The 23,955-nt window shown below is 42.6% G+C and overlaps 1 protein-coding gene across 1 annotated transcript in view; it reads left to right on the forward strand.

The window, feature by feature from the left end:
- The first annotated feature begins 3,865 nt into the window (after positions 1-3,865).
- The window catches only part of LOC120305160 (complement C4-like), a 92,391-nt gene continuing 72,301 nt past the window's right edge, over positions 3,866-23,955 (forward strand). Inside the window, exons 1-5 of the mRNA XM_039336584.1 lie at positions 3,866-4,000; positions 15,752-15,959; positions 21,579-21,768; positions 22,863-22,933; positions 23,112-23,200. Coding sequence (XP_039192518.1) covers positions 3,924-4,000; positions 15,752-15,959; positions 21,579-21,768; positions 22,863-22,933; positions 23,112-23,200 — 635 coding nt within the window. The 5' untranslated portion in view covers positions 3,866-3,923. The remainder of the gene's footprint in view (positions 4,001-15,751; positions 15,960-21,578; positions 21,769-22,862; positions 22,934-23,111; positions 23,201-23,955) is intronic.

Below are 23,955 nucleotides of genomic sequence, written 5' to 3' on the forward strand. Positions count from 1 at the left end.
CCCTCTGCAGTTGTTCTAATTTGCCATTACCATAAGAGCCGTGGTGGCACAGTGGTTAGGATGCAGTATTGCAGGCTAATTCTGCCGACTGCCAGCAGTTCGATTCTTATCAGCTCAAGGTTGATTCAGCCTTCCATCTTTCCGATGTCGGTAAAAGGAGAACCCAGATTGTTGGGAGGCAAGATGCTGACTCTGTAACCCACTTAGGGAGAGCTGTAAAGCACTGTGAAGCGGTATATAAGTCTAAATGCTATTGCTATTACAAGGAGTTCTCAGCTTACAACCAGTCAGTTAGTGATCGTTAGTTGCAATGGAAAAAAGGTACTTACTACCTGGATTCAAAGTCCCAATAGCCGGGCTCTGATATACACTTTTTTTTTTTTTGCTTGAAACCAACATTTACTTTGAGTTTCCAGCAAAATCCTCACAGCAAAATCCTTGCCGACAATGGATTTGCTTACTGATCATGGCAATTCACTTAATTCTGTTTCAGCTATGTGTCCAAATCAAGGCCTAATATTTTAAGCAGGGTGACATCTGAGCAGGGCATGGTAGAATGAGAAAAACACTTTCCATAACTCTATGTCCCAGTTAATGCTTTCCAGCATAGTTTCTTAACAGCTTGGTCACACTGCCAGCTCATGTTGAACTGTTTGATCTTCCACTAGGAGCAGAGTTTTTCTCCCAGTTGATGTCATGGTAGTTAAAGTCCCCCATTACTATTGTGGTATGTTTCCTATATATCTTAGTTAACTGATTAGCAAAAAGTTCATCAATTTCTTCCTTTTGGTCGAGTGGCCTGTAATATACACATGCCTATGGCAATATCATTTCCCCCTCTTTTATATTGACCTAAATGCATTCAAGACAGTCTTAATCATTGTTCTGCTGTATTCGTGTAGAGGTGTAGTTATTTCCTATATATAGTGCAACTTCATCTCCTCTTTTATTAGGTCTGTTTCTTTTAAACAATTTAAATCCCTCTCGCTGTAAATTCCATTCATGGGTTTCATCCCACCAAGTTTCCGTAATGCCAAACTAGACTTCCATATTCTCTCCTTGGGCTTTTCATTTTTATATCCAGTTTCTGAATGTTTCTACTTAAAAGAATAACAGTGTCAAGTTAGGTTGCATTAATGGATAGAATCAAGACCACATGACGTATTAGTACCACTTTATAAAGCCTTGGTAAGACCACACTTAGAATCCAGCATCCAGTTTTGGTCACCGTATTATAAAAAAAGATGTAGAGACTTTGGAAAGAGTGCAGAGAAGATCAGCAAAGATGTTTGGGGGGGCCGGGGGGGCGGAGGCTAAAACATATGAAGAACGGTTGCAGGAATTGGGTATGTCTAGTCTAGTGAAAAGAAGGACTAAGTGTGACATGATAGCAATGTTCCATTATTTGAGGGGCTGCCACAAAGAAGGCCTTTGAACTATGGTGCTGGAGAACACTCCTGCGAGTCCCTTGGACTGCAAGGCGTTCAAACCGGTCAGTCCTAGAAGAGATCAACCCCGACTGCTCTTTAGAAGGCCAGATCCTGAAGTTGAAACTCAGATACTTTGGCCACCTAATGAGAAGGAAGGACTCACTGGAGAAGGGCCTAATGCTGGGAAAGATTGAGGCAATAGAAGAATGGGATGACAGAGAATGAGGTGGCTGGATGGAGTCACTGAAGCAGTAGGCATGAGCTTAAATGGACTCCAGAAGATGGTAGAGGACAGGAAGACCTGGAGGAACGTTGTCCATGGGGTCGCGATGGGTCGGACACGACTTCGCAATTAACAACAACACCACAAAGAAGAGAGGAGCAACCTGTTTTCCAAAGCAGCAAAAGGCAAGACAAGAAGCAATGGATGGAAACTAAATCAAGGAGAGAACCAACCTAGAACTGAGGATAAATTTCTTAACAGCGAGAACAATTAACCAGTGGAACGCCTTGTCTTCAGAAGTTGTGGATTGTGCTCCAGCACTGGAGGCTTTAAGAAGAGACTGGACAGCCACTTTCTGAAATGGTAAAAGGCCTCCTGCTTGAGCAGGGGCTGGACTTAGAAAACCTCCAAAGTCCCTTCCAACTCTGTTATTCTGTTATTCATATTAGTTCAATTTTTTTCTGGATCTTCTCTCAAGCAGTGTTTCTTAAGAAACAACGGATGGAAACTGATCAAGGAGAGAAGCAACCTAGAACTAAGGAGAAACTTCCTGACAGAACAATGAACCAGTGGAACAACCTGCCTCCAGAAGCGGTGAATGCTCCAACACTGGAAGTTTTTAAGAAGAAACTGGACAGCCATTTGTCCGAAATGGCATAGGATTTCCTGCCTGAGCAGGGGTTGGACTCAATGACCTCCAAGGTCCCTTCCAACTTTATTATTATTATTAAGATGACTGGCTGGGGGAATTTTGGGAACTGAAGTTCATCCCTCTTAAAGGATGAGAAACACTGCTTTAATTTATCTCCTTCAGGGGCTGAGAGGAAAACAGCTTCACGAGAACATGACAGAATGAGGTCACCTAGGCATCTTTGCACTGTGCAGAGATATCCACAGGGTCTGGTCAAAAAAAGTAAAAATAATGGCTGCAGCAGTACGCTTCAATCACCCAACTGTGACTGTCATCTTGACTTTTTGACCATTCCAGCAGACACACAAGTAATGTGTTTACAAGCAAGTAGAAGAACAGTTGTTTTGCTTTATCAGCTTGTATTTTACTTAACTATCAAGCTAAGTTTATTTTTCACAGCTGTCAAAATAACAACCAGGCCTTGGCTAATCTGCTGGAATGACTCAAGTCCCCTTTTATTTCAGGGAATTTCCCTTTTCCTCTGCCGTGACTCAAGATTGTCTTGATTGTTGCTTGGATGTTATTCTGTCTCCAGCCTGCATACAGCTGAAAGTCCTCATGACCCAGGCTGAAATCTTTAAAAGCTACAGTTTCAAGTTACTAATCCATATTAATACCAGGTGTTAATGAAAGAAAGGTGGTGAAAGAAGGGAAAAAGTAAAAAGTTTGGTTTCACTTGATGCAGTGATTCTCATGTCATACTAAAATTGGTGGGTTTTTTTTTTTTCCAAATTTGGTGGCTTTAAGATGTGTGGACTTCAGTTCCCAGAATTCTCCTAGCTCGTTTGCTGGCTGGGAGAATTCTGGGAGTTGAAGTCCACAGAACTCAAAGTTGCCAAGTTTTAAAAACATTGTGCTAAAAAAAATGTTTAAAGGACTTGAATTTACATGGCAACACATCATTAACAAACCATAGTTTAGCTTCATCTCACACACTGAGTTGCAAACTAATGAACTTCATTTAAGGTAGTATGTTGTACACACCCAGAATTGCACCAAGCCAGCTTTATTTAAATAACTATTTAAATAATTTTAAAACCAGAACTGACTGTTTATATGTCACTGACTAAGCCATCAACTGCATTAAGTCAAACTGGTTGGTTTGAATTAAACTTGAAGATAACTCATGGGAAGGATTTTGAAACTCTGGTTTATGGCTTCATGTGCTGAACCAGCCAATCCCATGATGGTTTGTTGGATGAACCACAATTGAACAAGCCATAGTTAAGGGCAATGTGCACAGCTAGCCTTCGGATGCAGCATAAGCTGGCATCTTTGAGTTGGACTACAGCTCTCATCACCTGCAGCCAGCTGGGACAGAGGGAACAATACTCAATTCCATCAAACCTGAGGTTGCTTGAGACAGCTTCTCATAAAGAACTGGATAAAATTCACCGCATAGCTAAGCTGGGCTGCCTCTTGCTAAGTTTTGCTTTCTTTTTAGCTGGAAATCTTCCAAGTTATCTGACTCACACAGTGGCTCCCCTCCCCACCTTGTCCCTGGAATTAATTGCAAAATCCTCTCGCAGTCTTGGCCAGAGCTGGAGAAAGCATCGGGCAGGACAGACGTGGTCCAGAGATGTCCTCTCAGAAACGGTTCCTTCTTTGGCTATCATGGATGGGGGCTCTGATAGCGATTAGCCATCAAGCACCAAGGTGGGTAATCACACAGATGTGCCAGCTTCTCTTCCTTAATTATAGTTCTCATCAGCCAGCTGCTGTTTTACCACAGCAAAGACCCCTCCAGCACACGAAATCCCTTACAGTCTTTGCTGAGTGATACTTTACCTGTTGATTTCTCCTTGCCTCTGAGGTAAAAGTCTTCAAGGGCGCAGCCCTAAAAGAGAGTGCAACTTTTATTTTATTTAAATCTATTTGCATGCTGTAAATTAATAAATTCAGCCTCTGCTTTCTGTTTTCACTTGACTTAATTGTTTTTTATTTTTGTTGGGGGGGTGGGTGGGTTGAAAAAAAAACTTGTTAGAAAACAAGCTCTAGCTATATAAACTACACCTGCTTTGTCCTCCCTTTAACATATAATTTTGAAATTGAACTGAATGTTATTGCATTATTAGTGTTGTTATGATGCACATTTTTTTAAAGTTTTGTGTCAATTTTTTATTTTGCATAGTAGGAAGTATGTAATGTGTTGTTACAGTACAGGGAGCTAAACTGGAAAATGAAAAAAAAAGAAAGCATTAGAATATTACTGGGCATGTTTACACAATGAAAACGAAATACACAATTTCTTTTTTAAAAAATTTGTGGAGAAAAAGAATGTGCGACTTTGGTTTGGCAAGGAAACTGCACCCAGTGGTTTTACCACAGGACCTTTTTATGAAGGAGATTTTCAGAATTTAAGAAGTAAAATTGTAGCTTAAAAACAACAACCCTCTTTTGCTCCTTAAAACATCTCTGATTCCCGAGGGCATCAAAATTTGGTTGCTCTAGCGAGCAGCCAAGAGGTTTCATGCAGTCCTGTGTATTTTATTCTCCTGTTCTAAAGGTAGTCCTTGACTTACAACCTTTTGTTTAGTGACCATTTGAAGTTACAATGGCACTGAAAAAAGTGACTTACGACCGTTTTTCACACTTACGTCCCTTCCAGTATCCCTGTGATCATACGATCAAAATTCAGATGTTTGGCAACTGACTTGTATTTATGACAGTTGCAGTGTCCAGGGGGGGGGTCATGTGACCCCCTTTTGTGACCTTCTGACAAGCAAAGTCAACGGGGAAGCCAGTTTCACTTAACAACCAGGTTACTGACTTTATCAACTGCGGTGACTCAGTTAACAACTGTGGCAAGACATGTAATAAAACGGGGCAAAATTCACTCAAAGTGTCTCACTTAGCAACAGAAATTTTTTGGCTCAGTTGTGGTCGTAAGTCGAGGACTCCCTGTATTCTAGTGAAATAACGTGGCCACCATTGTATTGCACAAGCCGCCAGTATAAACTGGTGCAATACATGAACGCAGCCAGTTATTACCTTTTCAGTAAATGAAGGTTAAACAAACCATGCCTCGTCTGTTATACAAACATTGCCAAGGACTGGTTCACACATTGCAATACAATACACCGTAAAACGGCTGCTGTGATGTACCTTGTGAATCAGCCAGCCTGTTTTGCCAACTATGATCACCACCTGAATACATGTAGCTGTCTACCAGGGGTTCTCAACCTTGGCAACTTTAAGACTTGTGGACTTCGACTCCCAGAATTCCTCAGCCAGCAAAGCTGGCTGAGGAATTCTAGGAATTGAAGTCCACAAGTCTTAAAGTTGCCAAGGTTGAGAACTCCTGAAAACTCTCTCTGGGTATGACTGAGCTTTTCCCGAGGCTAAGCAGCTAGAAAGCTCTGTTTGAATCCAGCATTTCTCAACCTTGGCAAATTCAAGATATGTGGACTTCAACTCCCAGAATTCCCCCAGCCAGCCATGTCCACACATCTTAAAGGAGCCAAGGTGGAGAAACATGGGTTTATGTAGCAGAGATGGCAAAACTAACTGCTCTGATTAAAGAAAAGAATTTATTGAGCTTTGTTTGTACTTGGAAACCACTTCTGGACTTTATACTCGAAACAAACAAACAAAAATGAAACCTTGATCTTTAGGTTTTGATGATTAGATTAATGCGCTATTGTAGAAATACAGTACCTGGCCCTTAACTAAACATGCAAAGTAAAAAGTTGAGATTGTGACTGCGCTTTGTATGTTTCCCTTTTTCTTTTTACCTTGCAACCTTTTCTCCTTCTTTTCCTTTCCCCCCACCACTTCTCCTTCCCCTCTTCGTTTCTATTTGCATTTCATATTATGACAAACTTCAGTTGGAAAAATTAAAAAGAGAAACAAGGGTTTAAAAGATTGTATAAATGACCGCGGTAAATACTGTAAGGAGAAGCTGTCGCTTATTAAGACACTCGTGCATGCAACCAGGCAGAAACAGAGAGTCCTCAACTTAACAACCATTCATTTAGCGACCCTTCAAAGTTACAACGGCACTGAAAAAAACTGACTCACAACCAGTGTGGGATTCAGCCGGTTCGCAACAGTTCGGCAGAACCAATAGCTAACTTTTTGTTGCCCAGGCCCAGAACGGACTTCCAGAAGCGGCATCCACACAGAGAACCGGTTGTTCACATATTTGAATCCCATCGTTGCTCACAACCGGTCCTCACACTTAAGACTGTCACAGCACCCCCCCAATCACAATATCAAAATTTGTGCACTTGGAAATTGGTAGATTGCAGCATTCTGGTGTCCCGTGATCACCATTAGTAACCTTCCCAGCTGGCTTCTGACAGTGTCAGTGGGGAAGCCAACATTCACTGAACAACTGCAGTAACACTTTACAATGCTTGGTGAGGCCACACTTGGAATACTGCATCCAGTTTTGGTCACCATGATGTAAAAAAGATGCTGAGACTCTAGAAAGAGTACAGAGAAGAGCAACAAAGATGATGAGGGGACTGGAGGCTAAAACATATAAGGAACGGTTGCTGGAATTGGGACTGTCTAATTTAATGAAGAGAAGGACGAGGGGGGACACGATAGCAATGTTCCAATATCTCAGGGGCTGCCACAAAGAAGAGGGAGTCAAGCTATTCTCCAAAGCAGGAAAGGAAGCAACGGATGGAAACCTAGAACTAAGGATAATTTTCCTGACAATTAGAACTATTAATCAGTGGAAACACGTGCTTTCAGAAATTGTGAGTGCTCCAATACTGGAAATTGTTTAGAAGAGACTGGACAACGATCTGTCTGAAATGGTATAGGCCAGTGATGGCGAACCTTTTAGAGACTGAGTGCCCAAACTGCAACCCAAAACCCACTTATGCATCGTTGAGTGCCAGGTGGGTGTGGCCCATTGGGTGGGCATGGGCCAATTGGGTGGGCATGGCCCATTGGGTGGGCATGGCTGCAGTGGTAACTGCAGACTGGGTGGGACTAAAAAATTTGGTCAATCAATTCCAACTTTGCAAGACCTTTTTTTTCCCACGAGAAGTTGAAATTGACTGATTGAAACTTTTTTTTTATTTTGCACATGGCAGCGGAGGCCTAAAGCAAAAAGGTTTTATAAAACCCAGCTGAAGGCCTATGACTGGGGCAATAGCGCGTGTGCCCATAGAGAGGGCTCTGAGTGCCGCCTCTGGCACCCGTGCCATAGGTTCGCCACCACTGGTATAAGCGGGTTTCCTCCCTGAGCAGGGGGTTGGACTAGATGACCTCCAAGGTCCTTTCCAACTCTGTTCTTCTGTTATATGCTTAATGACCGTGGCAAAAAGTCATGAAATCAAAAGCAATTAACCTAGCAATGATCTTGCTTAACAATGGAAGTTCTGGACCCAATTGACGTCATAACCTGAGGACTACCTCATGTGCGGTCATGTGAAGGATGCTGGACCACGAGTGGTGAGAATGCAGATTCTTCTCCCTCTTTAGCCATGGAAGCTCCATGGGAGACCCTGGTTGAGTTCCATCCTGTCAGTTCCAGGATAGAATAATGGGGACAGTGTTAAGCAGGAAGACCCAGGACCTAGCTGACATAAAAAAAAAAATTAAAACATAAATAAACCCAGAGTTGTTTCCCTTGCCTAGGATGCTATCCATCCAAGGCAGTACAGTGTTTTTGAAAAGCAGAAGCCTTTACTCCTTTTCAGGGGTTGCAACTGAACAGAACAGAATAACAGCGTTGGAAGGGACCTTGGAGGTCCTCTAGTCCAACCCCCTGCTGAAGCAGGAGACCCTATTCAGGGGTAGAATTCTGGAAGCTGAAGTCCACGAGTCATAAAAGAGCCAAGGTTGCCTACCCCTGCCCTATACCATTCCAGGCAAGTGGCTGTCCAGTCTTTTACTCACTTGTTGGTGGGCACGTGTTAGTTAGGCAGGTTCTACTCGGAGTAAACAGAGCCCAACATAGCAAGGATCTGAGCCCGAGTGTAGGGCTTTTCAACCAGTGGTACGGGTACCACCTGTGGTACATTGGCACCTGGCAGGTGGTATGCAACCTTCCTAGAAAAGTGGTAGCGGGGGAGGGGAATGGGCTGAACCGGTGGCAGCACCACATAAGCCTGAGCGAGAGATGGCTGGAGTTGCAGGGTTCTCGGGGCTCAGCGGAAGCACCAGGATCAGCGCCAAGCTCTAGCTGGAGCTCGGCGCTGATCCTGGTGCTTCTGCTGAGTCCAGAAGAAGCACTGATCAGCTGAAATGTTGCAGCATCTCCAGGGTCTTGTGATTTACATTCATATACTTGGCAACTGATTCATATTTATGATGGTCGCAGTGTCCCAGGGTCATGTGAATTGACCAAAACCTGCTGCAACCACCCAGCAGACGGGGGGAATAAAAATCACACACCCCCACCCCACCCCCACTGCCAATCCTCAACAGAAATGCTCACAACAACCTCGGACAGGAGGAAGAGCGCCGCCGGGCAGGCAGGCAGGTGTCTTGCTTGTCTGTGGCTTGGGGGGCCCTTTTTTCAGTGCCATTGTAACTTGGAATAGTCACTAAGCAAACTGTTGTAAGTCGAGGACTACCTTCATCACTTTTTTCCTTTTTTTTTGTTATCAAGTTTTTGATACCTTGCTAGGCGACTGGTGGTACTTGGATGTTGCCATATCCTGAAAGTGATACAATGGGTGAAAAAGTTTAAAAGCCCTGCCCTAGTGTTCAAAAAGTGTCAAAGGTGATAACCCAGGGCCTTAAATTGGGCTATGACCTGGAGGTTTTGTGGATATATGGTTTAACCCTCACCTAATCCAATGTGTAAATTGGAGTTTAAGCAATTTTGAAAAGTCCAGAATGGGTACTGGTATAAAGGACTTGGAAGTTAGGAGAGGAAAAAAAACATTGGAATTACATTTCAGCCAACATCAACATTGCGAAATCGTGGAAATCACACTATCTGGTCTTCTAAAGCTTCTTGTCTGTTTAGAATGGAAAGGCCATAAATTCAGTCCATAAAAAACATTTGATAGATTGCAACCATATCCCAGGAGGGGAGGGGAACCTGCCTGAATTTGCATATATGTATGTATACTTTGTGCCCTGCTAGATCAGATTGAATGTCTAACTCAGTTCTTTCTAAACCAGGGGTGTCAAACTCAATTTCACTGAGGGCTGCATCAGCACTATGGTTGCCCTTGGGGGGGTGTGTGTGTGTGACCAGAGTGGGTGCAGCCTACTGGGTGGGCATGGATGGAGTGGGTATGGCCTACTGGATGGGTGTGGCCAGTTCTACATCATTTGTGTCAAGGGGGCCTGTGGAGGCCTGGGCAGGAGTGGGACAGATCTGAGGGTCTCTGGCAGAAGGGGGTGGGACTGGGGCAAGTGCCAAGGCATGGTCCACCGAGGCAAGTGCCAAGATGGCCACCACAAAATTGTACATTGGCTCCCGGCCGGCCTGGGCCAGGGCCAAGGCAGCAAGGGCCATTCCCTCACTGTTTCCAGGATGGCTTCACGGGCCACATGAAACCACTTTGCGAGCCGCATCCGGCCCCCGGGCCTTGTGTTTGACATGTCTGCTCTAAACTGTATTCTACAGCTGTGTTAGATTACAATTCTTGACTTCTCCTGTTGGGCCAAGCAAAGATTAACTAAATAAACAACAAAAAATGTTTATCTATATTAGAACACAGTCCAACTACATTCAAAATTAACAAATAATCGTGCAAAAGCAATAAGTTCAGTATGCACCATAATATCTGTCAGAAGAATAATTTGGGGTTCCAACTCAAGTGGGGGCCGTGCAAGAATAAATAAAAAATGAGATCCAGACAACAGTGAGAAAAGAAATATTTATTCCTAAAAGAAAAACAGTTAGACATTAGGGGCAGCTGCAGAGAAATGGGGTACAGGAGCAGAATTTTATAGGGGGAGCTTGTCCAGGATGAAGTGTCTACGTGCTGATTCTAAGGGGACACTTGAGGTGTGTGTGTGTGTGTGTGTGTGTGTGTGTGTGTGTGTGTGTGTAGGTGTGTAGATATGATTATTCTTGTGAACATGCCGTTCCTCTGGGAAACCTAATTTAATTAACTTTTTGTTTGCAGACCTTATCCTTTGATATGCGGGTTAGGTCTCGGGAACTTATTTTGGAGTTTGAGGAAATTTACTAATTGTAGTTGTTTAACTTAGTTTCAGCTTGACTGTCAATTATCTAGTGGAGACACATTCTGAGACCATTGTGGATTGTAGGAAGATGGAAACAGAATAAAGAATAAAATATATTTGGATATAAAACTTCTCACATATCTTTCTTATCATGTAAAAATCACTGCCCTATAGCTATAAAACTTCTCACATATCTTTCTTATCATGTAAAAATCACTGCCCTATAGCTATAAAACTGTACACATATTTAATAACTGATTCATCTGCAGTACTTTATAACAAAACATCAGAGTAGACGAGACACATGGGTGGGAAACGCCCCCTCTACCAGAGCTACATCCGAGGCAGTACGGGGGATTTAAGGGCCAGAATTTGATTTCACTTTACTAACCACTGTTCCTCCATGCACTTTTAAATTTAAATTTATTTTTTTAAAGTTTTATTTTTTTAACAGAGTGTAATAATAATTATTCAACAAAAACATGTTGTCTGAGTATCTTATTCACTAATACAAATTAAATTCCTAATTCCTAAATCTTTTCTCTAACCATTGATAAAATAGGTCCCAAGTTTGAAAATATTCTGTTTCTTCTTTTTCTTTCAACTTTAAAGTAAGTCTGTCCATTTCCGTACAGTCTAATATTTTTTTTATTATTGCTTCTTCTGGTGGTATTTCTTCGTTCTTCCAGTATTGTGCAAATATAATTCTTGCCGCTCTTATCACATGTAGAATCAAACATGTACTTTGCTTATCAAGTTTTTCTGGCATTATACCTAGTAAAAAAAATCAAGTTTATAGTCTATGTGTTCCTCTAACATTTTTTTCTAACCAAGTGTGGATTATTGTCCAATATCTCCTTGCTTCAAGACATGTCCACCACATATGATAATAAATACCTGGTTTGTGTTTACATTTCCAACATTCTCTGACATGTTTTTAAACATTTTTGCTAATCTTGGTGGTGGCAAATGCCATCTATAAACATTTTATATAAATTTAAATTTAATGTAAGTTTATAGGTCAGTAGTTTTTCAAGCTTGGCAATTTTAGGCTGTAGGGACTTCAGCTCCCCGAATTTCCCAGCCAGCATGCTTTAGATCACGGGTGTCAAACTTGATCGCATCACGTGACGTATTATGACATATTGTGACATTTTTTGCTTTTGAGAAGCTGGGATGAGCGTGACATGGATGTGACGTATCCGGCCCGCGGGCCACCAGTTTGACACCCCTTCTTTAGATCTTTTTTAAATGCATCCAATGATGTAATTGAGCTGCAATTGGGTGAAGAGTCTTTTATAATTACGGCAATGGAATAATAACAGAAGAAATAATGGAGAGGTATAATGGATGGTCAGACAATGATAATTCTAGGACTTTTTGGGGACACTATGTTCTTTTTTTTAACACATTTTACTGGTTTTTTTTAGATTCTTAAGAAAAAGTACTCAAGACCCACCATGGTGGTTGGGTGGTCCAACATAACATATATAAACAAGTTAACTCAATACATTTCGCTATCCCCTCTCTATTTCCCTCGATTAACATGATACATTTAAATATTCCATTTCTATTTTAAATTTCTATTACTACTAAACCTGTTTTATAACTTTAGGGGACACTATGTTCTGAAGGCATCTACCCAAATGGTTTGGCAAATGTCAACTTGCTGACTTGCTAGCAAAAATATGTATCTTGTTCCTCAAATCCAGTTCAGGCCAAGAGGATTGCAAAAGGCTAACATTTTTTTAAAAAGAGAGATTTAGGGAAGGTTTTTTGAAATGTCAGCCCTAAATTGTAGCTAGAAATGGTAATCAGAGAAAAAAAAAATTCTAAGCCCCAGAGAAATTTTTTTAAAAACTTGATAAAAACTCCTTTTCTTAAAAAAAATAGTACAATTGTATTAAGAATTTGCTTTATAATAGTAAAATCTAATATAAACTAAATTTTTTAAAAAGTGGAGAGAAAGGAGAAAAAGAGAACAGAGAACAAAAAGAAAAATAAGGAAATAATAAAGGAAAGGAAAAGAAGTATATAAAGAAGTCACTTCCAAATTTCATTGCAAGAATAAAAAATTTAATCACCCCGAGTAAGGTTACAAACAATTATTTCTTAATTCCATATTCCATCCGTCTTCTCAATCCTGATGTTAGCAGAAATTCCAGAAATAACAACATACAGTATCTTGTTCTAACCTTGATCAAATAAACCAATTTTATATTCCTTCCTTTTGCTTCTCCCAGTTTTAATCTTTAGTTCATTTAAATGTTGTCACAGGATTTGATTTCTCTTCATTTTCTTCTTAGCCCATTATACAGAGTTTTTCATGGCTTGAAGTAAACTTGCCCAATGAAGACTTTTCAAACCTGTCTTTCTGAAGGTTTCTGATAGCTTTAGAATACAGTAATTAATAGGCAACAAAAGTACGTATAGTCAAGACCATGGTTTTCCCAGTTGCAATGTATGGCTGTGAAAGTTGGACCATAAGAAAGGCTGAGCGCCAAAGAATTGAGGCCTTTGAACTATGGGGCTGGAGAAGACTCCTACGAGTCCCCTGGACTGCAGGGTGCTCAAACCAGTCAGTCTTAGAAAAGATCAACCCTGCCTGCTTTTTAGAAGGCCAGATCCTGAAGTGGAAACTCAAGTAATTTGGCCACCTAATGAGAAGGAAGGACTCATTGGAGAAGAGCCTAATGCTGGGAAAGATTGAGGGCAATAGAAGAAGGGGACAACAGAGAATGAGGTGGCTGGAGGGAGTCACTGAAGCAGTAGGTGTGAGCTTAAATGGACTCCAGAAGATGGTAGAGGACAGGAAGACCTGGAGGAACGTTGTCCATGGGGACGCGATGGGTTGGACACGACTTTGCAACTAATAACAACCACAATTAGTAGGCAATTTCTGAAAGTCTCCACAGCAAGTGAGATGGCTAATCTCATTGTCTCCTGTTGTTCAAACCCACAGAAACCCACTGTGGTCTCTTTGAGAGATGCAGGCATCAAGAGCGCACGTGGGCAGTCTCCCATCCTCTCCTTTTTCAAAGAGGTTCCAAGGAACAGATCTTCTCACCTATTTCTTGATCTTTGCTGTGATTGTCAGCTCTACAGAACAAGTGGCCATACCCCCCCCCCAAAGTCCCCCAAACTTACTTAAAATTCCTAAGCCATGGGGGGGGGGAGAAAACTTGCTAAAGGATATCACTATATATTTTTATTACTTTTTGATTGGGTGTTTTATGATCTTATCTGTGTTTAATTATTGTTTATAGCTGTGTAAAATTACTGCAGACATTTTATTGTTGATACTTCAACACGTCAAGAATCTCTTGATTATGGCAGCTAAAAAAGAAGAAATATCAATAAATAAGAGTACCAGCATGTACTCTGCAAAGTTAAAAGTTGTTGTTTCCTTACCCACCTCCTGAGCTTTTTTGAGAATGAATGGAGGTAACTCTGTCAACAGTGCATGCCCGGGTTTTCAAAAAGCCTTAGATCTTTATCAAAGGCTGTTGGTAAACTGAGCAGCCATGGAGCTAAAAGGACCTATCTTTTCACAGATTGCTTTCTTGTTAGCAAAGAAAACATAAAGGGTAAGAACTAATGGGCAAGTTTTTCAATGGAGCGAAGTAAGAACTGAGCTTTGTTAAAGATCTGCGTTGCCTTGCAACCAATGCCTTAATAAGTCTTCTTGACATAAGGATAAGATGATTAGTGTAATTGTTCAGTGTGATAAAACCAAATGCAATTGTCAAGAGCTCACCAGGTTGAAGCGGTGAATGTTAAAATGTGAATGTGGAAATTAAATTGGTAAATGGTCAATCAAATATGGTTCATTTTAATTATGGGAAACGACTGAGTTGTTTTCTTCCCTTCTGAGTACACAAAAGCCATTGTGTAAGAATTTGATGTCCTTTCAAAGGTAAAGGGACAAAAACATGCAAATACTATCCCAAAGCCAGGAAAAAGCTCAGTCGATCCTGGTCCCAGCCATGGATCTAACAAATATAGAACCACTATCTAACAAAATGAAATTCAATGGTGAAAAAAGCAAGATTCTACATTTAGGCAAGAAAAACCAAATGCACAGGTATGGCATAGGTCAGGGTTGTCAAACTGCCAGCCTGCGGGCTGGATGCATCATGCCGAAACCACCCCACCCCATTGCTGGCAATGGAAAAAAAGTCGCAATACTTTGCGCCACATCACATGATGTTGCGAGTTTGACACCCCTGGTATAGGTGGTACCTTCCTCAATAGTAGCAACTGTGAGAAGGATCTCAGAGTCCTAGTGGACAATCACTTAAATATCAGCCAGCAGCGTGCTACAGCTGCCAAAAAAAGCCAACACAGTGCTAGGCTGCATTAACAGAGGGACAGAATCAACATCACATGAAGTGTTAATACCACTTTATAATGCCTTGGTAAGGCCACACTTGGAATACTGCATCCAGTTTTGGTTACCAAGATGTAAAAAAGATGTTGAGATTCTAGAAAGAGTACAGAGAAGTTGCTGGAATTGGGTATGTCTAGTCTAATGAAGAGAAGATCGAGGGGGGACATGATAGCAGTGTTCCAATATCTCAGGGGCTGCCACAAAGAAGAGGGAGTCAAGCTATTCTCTAAGGCACTTGAAAGCAGGACAAGAAGCAACGAGTTGAAACTAACCAAAGAGAGAAGCAACCTAGAACTAAGGAGAAACTTCCTGACAGTTAGAACAATTAACCAGTGGAACAACCTGCCTCTAGAAGCGGTGAATGCTCCAACACTGGAAGTTTTTAAGAAGAGACTGGACAGCCATTTGTCTGAAATGGTATAGGATTTCCCAGGGGGTTGGACTAGATGACCTCCAAGGTCCCTTCCAACATTATTATTATTATTATTATTATTATTGTTGTTGTTGTTGTTGTTGTTGTTGTTATGTTGCATCACTGCACTCAGCTATTCTCCAGGAATGTTAAGGGTGGCCCTCAATGCCACTGGAAAGTTTGTCCCACAAAATTTGCCACAATGCCACATCTGCCCTAAGGGGACTTTGGGTTCTCAGCTGCTCCCAGGAGGCATCTTGGATGCTCACAGAATTAGCCGCCAGAGGCCTGCTTAGTGTGAATGCCAGCCATGTGCTGTGGGTCATGGTTAGGCTCCACACTTAGTGTTAAGCCATATGGCTTACTTAGTTTTGAGTTCTCTGGTCTTCCAATTTCCATTTTTTTCCCTTTTTTGTTGAGCTTGTAAAAACTAAGCATTGACGGGAACGATGGCCCTCACTATGAAATATTCTTGCTTTTCCCGATACTTCAGGTTGGTGTTGGTTGCCCCCAGTGTGGTGACAGTGGGAACAGATGTGCGGATTGTGCTTCAAGTTGACGGTGCTTCCTCAGACCTCAAAGGGCACGTCTTTTTCCAAAATGAGTTGACTGGAAAAAAATGTTCTGAAGAAAAACCATTCAGTCTTCCGTTCAACCCTCCTGATCCATCCAAAAAATTTGTGCAAGATGTGACCTTGAAGGTAAGAGAGGAAACTTTGCATGTCCACCCCTAGGAAAGAAAAGAAATGCTAAACCATCATTGGATTTGTTTGATGGTGGCTTGGTGTCCCCCCCCCGCAGCCTGGGGTGTCCTTCCCCAGATGTGGGAGCTTTAAACTCCTACATCTTTTCTATGGCACGAGTGCCAGAGGCAGCAGTCGGAGTCCTCTCTGTGGGCACACGTGCCGTTGCCCCAGCTTGCCTCCCCCGTGACCCCCTCCTTACCAGCAGCCCTCCTGGAGGAGAGTTGCCCCCGAGCGTGGCCCACGCAGAGCAGGGCAGCCAAGGACATGGCAGCCAGACAGAGTAGACAAGACTCTGCCCTCACGCCCCATCGTGCATTAGTTGATGCTGCGGGGTGTGGGCAGAAGGTGTGGCCGCCATGGCGCTGCTGGGCGATCTGCAGTGGGCCCTGGAGGCAGTGAGTGGCCCTGCGGGCAGGTGGGGTGGGCGGGGAAGGGGCAGGGCAGGGGTGGAGTGGGGGTGGGTCCAGTTTTTGGACACTCAGTCTCTAAAATGTTCGCCATCACTGAGTTAAAGTCTACACATCTGGAGGATACTCAGGCTAGGGCAGGGGTAGGCAACCTTGGCTCTTTTATGACTCGTGGACTTCAACTCCCAGAATTCCTGAGCCAGCCATGCTGAGGAGAAAGGGAGAGGTTTCCAAGCTGAGCCAAGCTGGCTCACGAATTCTGGGAGTTGAAGTCCACGAGTCATAAAAGAGCCACGGTTGCCTACCCCTGCCCTAGGGAAAGCTGATTCAGCATGTTCTATGACAGAAGTCTTCAACTTTTGAGGCACCAGGGACCGGTTACCTGGAGAGACGTTTTTCCACAGACTGGAGTGGGTGTGGTTTTATGTGCTGCCTGCATCCCACGGATGGGGCTTTGTTTGTGTGGCCCAGTTGCTGGCATGCCGCGGCCCAGTACTCGTCCACGGACCCGGGGTTGGAGACCCCTGTTCTATGATACCAGATCTTGTGCTTTACAACACAAGATTTGGATGAAAAACAACACTTTCCCTTAAAAACTACAGGTAGTCCTTGCTTATTGACTGTTCATTTAGGAACTGTTTGAAATTACGATGGCATTGAAAAAAGTGACTTAACGACCAGTCTTCATGCTTATGGGTATTTTCAACAACACCCAATGTCACATGATCGCAATCTGAGTGCGTGGCAATGTTTGATCTGTTTTCTTCTCTGTTTGTTTGGTACTTTGAGGGAAACTGTTAAGGAAAAAAAATGGATCCAAAAGGAAAAAAAATGGATCCAGGAAATTACAGACCTATCAGCCTGACCTCAATACCTGGGAAGATCCTGGAAAAGATAATCAAACAACGAATCAACGAACACCTAGAGGCAAACAAAGTCATTACTAAAAGCCAACACGGGTTTGTCAAAACTAGATCATGCTTGACAAATCTTATTGCATTCTTTGACCAAGTGACAAAATTAGTGGATCAGAGGAATGCTGTGGACATAATTTACTTGGACTTCAGTAAGGCATTTGATAAAGTAGGTCACAACCTACTACTTGACAAGATAGAAAAATGTGGGGTAGACAGAACCACCACCAGATGGATCCATAGCTGGCTGACCGGCCGTACTCAGCGAGTGGTCCTCAATGGAACTGCATCTATATGGAGGGAAGTGTGTAGTGGGGTGCCCCAGTGCTCTGTTCTGGGCCCAGTACTCTTCAACATCTTCATCAACGATTTGGATGAAGGGATAGATGGGGAACTCATCAAATTTGCAGACGACACCAAGCTGGCAGGAATAGCCAACACTCCAGAAGACAGGTTTAAGATACAGGAGGATCTGGACAGACTTGAACACTGGGCGCTATCTAACAAAATGGAATTCAATGGTGAAAAAAGCAAGGTTCTACATTTAGGCAAGAAAAACCAAATGCACAAGTACAGCATAAGTGGCACCATGCTCAATAGTAGTAACTGTGAGAGGGACCTCGGAGTCCTAGTAGACAATCACCTAAATATGAGCCAGCCGTGTGCTGCAGCTGCCAAAAAAGCCAACACAGTGCTAGGCTGCATTAACAGAGGGATAGAATCAAGATCACATGAAGTATTAATACCACTTTATAATGCCTTGGTAAGGCCACACTTGAAATACTGCATCCAGTTTTGTCACCATGATGTAAAAAAGATGTTGAGACTCTAGAAAGAGGACAGAGAAGAGCAACAAAGATGATTAGGGGACTGGAGGCTAAAACATATAAGGACCGGTTGCTAGAATTGGGTATGTCTAGTTTAACGAAGAGAAGGACAAGGGGGGACATGATAGCAGTATTCCAATATCTCAGGGGCTGCCATAAAGAAGAGGGAATTAAGCTATTTTTGAAAGCACCTGAAGGGAGGACAAGAAGCAAGGGGTGGAAACTAATCAAGGAGAAAAGCAACCTAGAACTAAGGAGAAACTTCCTGACAGTGAGAACAATTAATCAGTAGAACAGCTTGCCTCCAGAAGCAGTAAATGCTCCAACACTGGAAGTTTTTAAGAAGAGACTGGACAGCCACTTGTCCGAAATGGTGTAGGGTTTCCTGCCCGAGCAGGGGGTTGGACTAGATGACCTCCAAGGTCCCTTCCAACTTTACTAATATGAACATATGAATATACTGATTTTTTTTCCAATCAGAAGCATAATGAGTGTATTTTGTTTCTTATTTCCGGATGCATAGCCAAGAGTGAGCTCTGAGGGCTACAAAAGGGCCATAGATTCTTAGTGCAATATCTCAATTCTACTTTTGTGACAGATTGAACAAAACTGCTGCCATAAAGCAGAGGGTGTCAACCTATTCTCCAAAGCACCTGAAGGCAGGATAAGAAACAATGATTGGAAACTGACCAGAGAGAAGCAACCTGGATTTAAGGAGAAATTTCCTGACAGTGGATGCTTCATCACTGGAGATTTTTAAGAAGAGATTGGGCAACCATTTGTCTGAAATGGTACAGGGTTCCCTGCTTGAGCAAAGGGTTGGAATAGAAGACCCCCAAGGTCCCTTCCAACGCTTTTACTCTGTTATAAAACCAGGCTAAGACAAGACCTGGTTAGTTTGACATATAAATAATGAAATCCTCAAGTTCAGATGCACCTTTTCTGTCCTCTTCGGTTCCTGGTTTGGGAAAAATATAGCAAGACACAATTTTCTTCAAGCCAGAATTAAATGTTAGCAGCAGAGTTCAGTAAGGTTCTTCCTGGACTTCTGAAAACACCAGCTTGCCAAGTGATCAGCTGTCGCTCTTAAGATGGTCTGTGAAATAATGTGCTGAGGCCGACAAGACACAGATTACCGAGGAACAGAAATGGAACAGAGATCTGTTGTTATTTTCCGGATTGGATGCTGACAAGTCAAAATTGCTGTACCAGCCTGAATTGCTATGCAGAACTTGAAGGAGGAAGTTGATGGGAAAAAAGAATATATTGGACATCTGGGGGGAAAGTCTGGGAAACATGAAAAGAGAAACACTCCGCCTGAAATAGCCAGAAGTTCCTGTAAAGGGGTAATAAAAAATGACATAATGATCACTGTTCGGTGATAAAGGGGAAAGTTCTGCTTTTCACACGAAGGCTAACAGCCATTTACAGAGATATCATGCATCTTTCTGAATGCTTTTATTGTCTAACTTCGTCTGTATTTTGTAGATGAGGAATATTATACTGGGATTTATCTCTCTTCCCAGGATGCTAAAATCCACAAAGGGATTTTCCCACTGCACTCTGGCAAAACACCTGCGAGGTTCTTTAGGGTGAACAAAACCAATGTTGCTGCCAAGCAGGAATTAGACCAGTGGTTCTCAACCTTTTTAATGCTGCAACCCCCAACCGGTCGTAAGTCGAGGACTACTCAACTGGTGCAGCACCGTTTGCAGAATGGGACTTTTGGCAGGCTCAGCAGGGCAGAGACAGCCTGGACAATTCCTATTTGCTTTTGAAAGACAATAGAATTAGACTCTATTCAAGAAAGTCTATTCTATTGGCTTTCAAAAGCCAGTAGAATAAAAGGGAGTAGCACAGCTAAGGAAAAGGGGGAAAAATGGTGGACTGCGTTGTTTGGCGACCCCCGTGAAATGGTCGTTCGACCCCAAATGGGGTCCCGACCCACAGGTAGAGAACCACTGAATTAGACTGTCCTCACTCTGAGTCTAAAAGTTTGTTCACTGTACTAATGGATTTTTAAAGCCTAAATCATTCAGAAACAGAGATCCCTCACTGTGAACATTGATGATGTGCAGGTAGTCCTCAACTTACAGCAGTTCAAAGTTACATGGCACTGAAAAAGGTGACTTGTGGTGGTTTTTCACACTTACAACCATTGCAGTGTCCCCATAGTCACGTGATCAAAATCCAGAAGCTTGGCAACTGACTCATATTTATGATGGTTGCAGTGTCCCAGGATCATGTTCTTGTGGAAAACGAAAGGACTCTTATGAATTCCAGAGGGCTTTTAGCAGAGAGATTTATTGTGCAGGTTCAGAAGCTATAGCAACAAGCAATTCTGAACCCCGAGGACGGGTTCAGACTTCAGTTTTATACTTTTCCTTTTTCTCAGGAACAAAGGAATACACATTGAAATACACACTGTAATACTTTAGGTTAGTTTCTCACAGGTATACAATGAAGAGTTTGCTACATACATTGTATCTAAGTGCAATGCACATTAGGTTAGTCACATACTACTAACACAGCACTATTCCAGTAATTATGCAGACACATCGTTATTCTTGTGATTGTTAACTTTTCTACATTAATGTGATCACATTTTGTGACCTTCTTACAAAGCAAAGTCAATGGGGAAGCCAGATTCACTTAACAACCATGTTGCTAACTTAACAGGTACAGTGATTCACTTAACAACTGTGGCACAAAAGGTCGTAAAATGGGGCAAAGCTCACTTAACAACTGTCTTGCGTAAGCAACAAAAAATTCTCCAGGTGGCTGGAGAATTCTGGGAGTTGAAGTCCATACAGCTTACACTCACCAAGGTTGAGAAAGACTGGGCTACAATATAAGAAACTCTGCAATTGACTCTTTGGATTTTTAATTATGTTATTAGTTTATTGAAATATAAAACACAGAAGTAGAAAGGAAAAAAAGGGAAATAAGGGAGGAAAAGGAGAAGACAGAGAAGGGCAGGATAGAGGAGAAAAAGAAAAAGAAAAGATTGCCTTCAGACTCCTTTTGGTGTAGTACAGGGGTAGGCAACCTTGGCTCTTTTATGACTCGTGGACTTCAACTCCCAGAATTCCTGAGCCAACATGGCTCAGCTTGGAAACCTCTCCCTTTCCCCTCAGCATGGCTGGTTCAGGAATTCTGGGAGTTGAAGTCCACCAGTCATAAAAGAGCCAAGGTTGCCTACCCCTTAAGATGGTACCGTGAACATATGAAATATCCTTTTATAAGGTTTTGTAGCTTTGCTTATCATGCGATGCACACGCAAAAGGAACAGATAGGGTGGGGAAAGCCCCTCTCCTCATTTTGATATCAGGATTTCTCTGACGATGTATAATTCTACGTTACCTGTTCTCTTGCTTCCAGAAAGTATTGTTCGTTCTCTGGCCTAACTGTTTTTCATTTGTGCAGGTGACACAGCGTCTTTTTGACTTTTGTGGTTTGAGCACCCAGCGGCGAAACCGCTACATCCAACTTGTGGCCCACAGTTCTCAGCTCAACACCCCCAGGAACATTCAAACCCTCAACCTGCGTTGGAGCGCCCGAGAGGGTTACCTCTTGCTACAGACAGACAAGCCCATTTACACCCCCAGGCAAAAAGGTGAGCTCAGCTCCTATTCCTTCCTCACATACCACTGCGCTCTGTTCTTTTCGTTTATCCTGTTGTTGCTATTTTTAAAAAAACTTTATTTAACAATGATGCACCTTATACAGGTAAATACTGGTAGAAATACATATTCACTTTTCAGTTACCGAAGTTGTGCAATTACACATGGTCCTCGATCTACAACTGCTCATTTAGTGACCAAAGTTACAACAGTACTGAAAACAGTGATTTACCACTGTTTTCCACACCATTGCAGCATCTCCGCGGTCACATGATCAAAATTCTGACGCTTGGCAATTGACTCATATTTATGACGGTTGCAGTGTCCTTGGGTCATGTGATCACTTTCTGCAACCTTCTTACAAGGAAAATCAAGGGAGAAGACAGATTTAATTAACAACCGGGTTCTTTTAAGAAGAGGCTAGTCACTTGTCTGAAATGGTATAGGATAGGTTCTCCTGCTTGAGCAGGGGGCTGGACTAGAAGACCTCCAAGGTCCCTTCCAGCTCTATTCTACTCTGCTCTGCTCTATTCTATTCTACTAATTTAACAACTGCAGTGATTAACAGCAGTGGCAAGAAAGGTCCTAAAATGGAATTCACTTAACAACTGTCTCGCTTAGTAGTCAAAATTTTGGACTCAATTGTGGTCATAAGTCAAGGACTACCTGTGTTATTCAACGTGATATGATTTATTTATTCATTTATAGCCTGCCTTTATTTTTTTTCGCCAGTCAAGGTGGCAAACACACACAATACTCCTTCCTCCTCCTATTTTCCTCACAACACCAACCCTGTGAGGTAGGTTGGGCTGAGACAGAGCGATTGGGTCAAAGTCAGTCCGCTGGCTTTCTTGGCCAAGGCAGGACTAGAACTCACAGTCTCCTGGCTCTAGCCTGGTGTCTTAACCAGTAGACCAAATTGGTTGTCATTAATAAATCTCCAGGTCAACTCAAAGTGGTATACATACAGTGCTTAATGATCCCAACCTCTTATTTTCCCCACTACAACAAGTTTTGGGTTTTGGATTTGCCTTAGCACCTCGCTTCCTTCATTCTCTCACACTCCACTTTCCTTCTTTTATTCCAGTGAACTTCCGAGTCTTCCCTCTGGATCACAAGTTACATCCAACCAATAATCTCGTTGTTATCACTGTGAAGGTAATAAACAAGTGGCTCAATTAAAATGCAGTGAAGTAGAACCTGATAAAACATTTTTTTTAAAATATATATATATATATATATACTAATTGGAGCATTATACATGGGGAGATTTGCTACTTTTAAGACCATTTGTTTTATGAAATTCACTCACTGTGTTTCTGTTTCACTCCCTCAGAATCCACGGGGATTTCAGGTCAAGAAAATTGAGCGGAGCGCACTTCAATCTGTCATAAATGACCATCTGTCAATTCCTGACATTGCTGAGTAAGTTTCACTAAACATGGCTACTTTCAGCTTTTCCCCAAACACAAATGTAGTGATGTTGAAGGGTGAAATTGGGATTTATTTATTTATTTTTTAACTCTGGTCTGGCAGTCCTAACTGTGCAATTATTTCAAATGTATTTAACCAAGTCTACTATTTAATTTGGCATTCTAGTTATTATGCCAGGAGATTTTTTGGGCTTGGATGGGGAGAAAGAGAATCAGATTCACTGTCACAAGACTACCTGAGTTTGGAAAATTCCCAGTATTTGTGTTATCTAGGTCAGAGTTGGCGGCCTGGAGCAAGGGGAAGGGGGAAAGAAGGGCTGAGTTTGGAGGGGGGGGTGAATGCAAGCATGTGTGGGTACACATGCACGAACACCTGTTGCTTGCATGAGTAGGGCCACGAACGCCTGTGACACTGACGGCAACGCTCGTGCGAGTGGGCCTGTGAACGCCCGCACACACGTGCACCAGCCAGCCACTCACACAGCCAAGTAGCCAATAGGTTGAGGTCCCCTGATTTACGGCAAGGGTCCTGAACCCCTGGGCCCAGTGGTGGGATTCAAATATGTGAACAACCGGTTCTTTGTGTGGATGCTGCTTCCGGAAGTTCATTCTGGGCCTGGGCAACCAAAAATTAGCTACCAGTTCTGCCGAAGTGGTGTGAACCGGCTGAATCCCAGCACTGCCAGGGCCGCAGCTCACATCTGGGCTGTGGCCTATTTGGAACTGGGCCTCACGAGCAGTGGGCCA

The sequence above is a fragment of the Crotalus tigris genome, unplaced genomic scaffold (assembly GCF_016545835.1).
Source record: "Crotalus tigris isolate CLP2741 ecotype Arizona unplaced genomic scaffold, ASM1654583v1 scf7180000017666.379230911805:20528666, whole genome shotgun sequence".
NCBI lineage: Eukaryota > Metazoa > Chordata > Lepidosauria > Squamata > Viperidae > Crotalus > Crotalus tigris.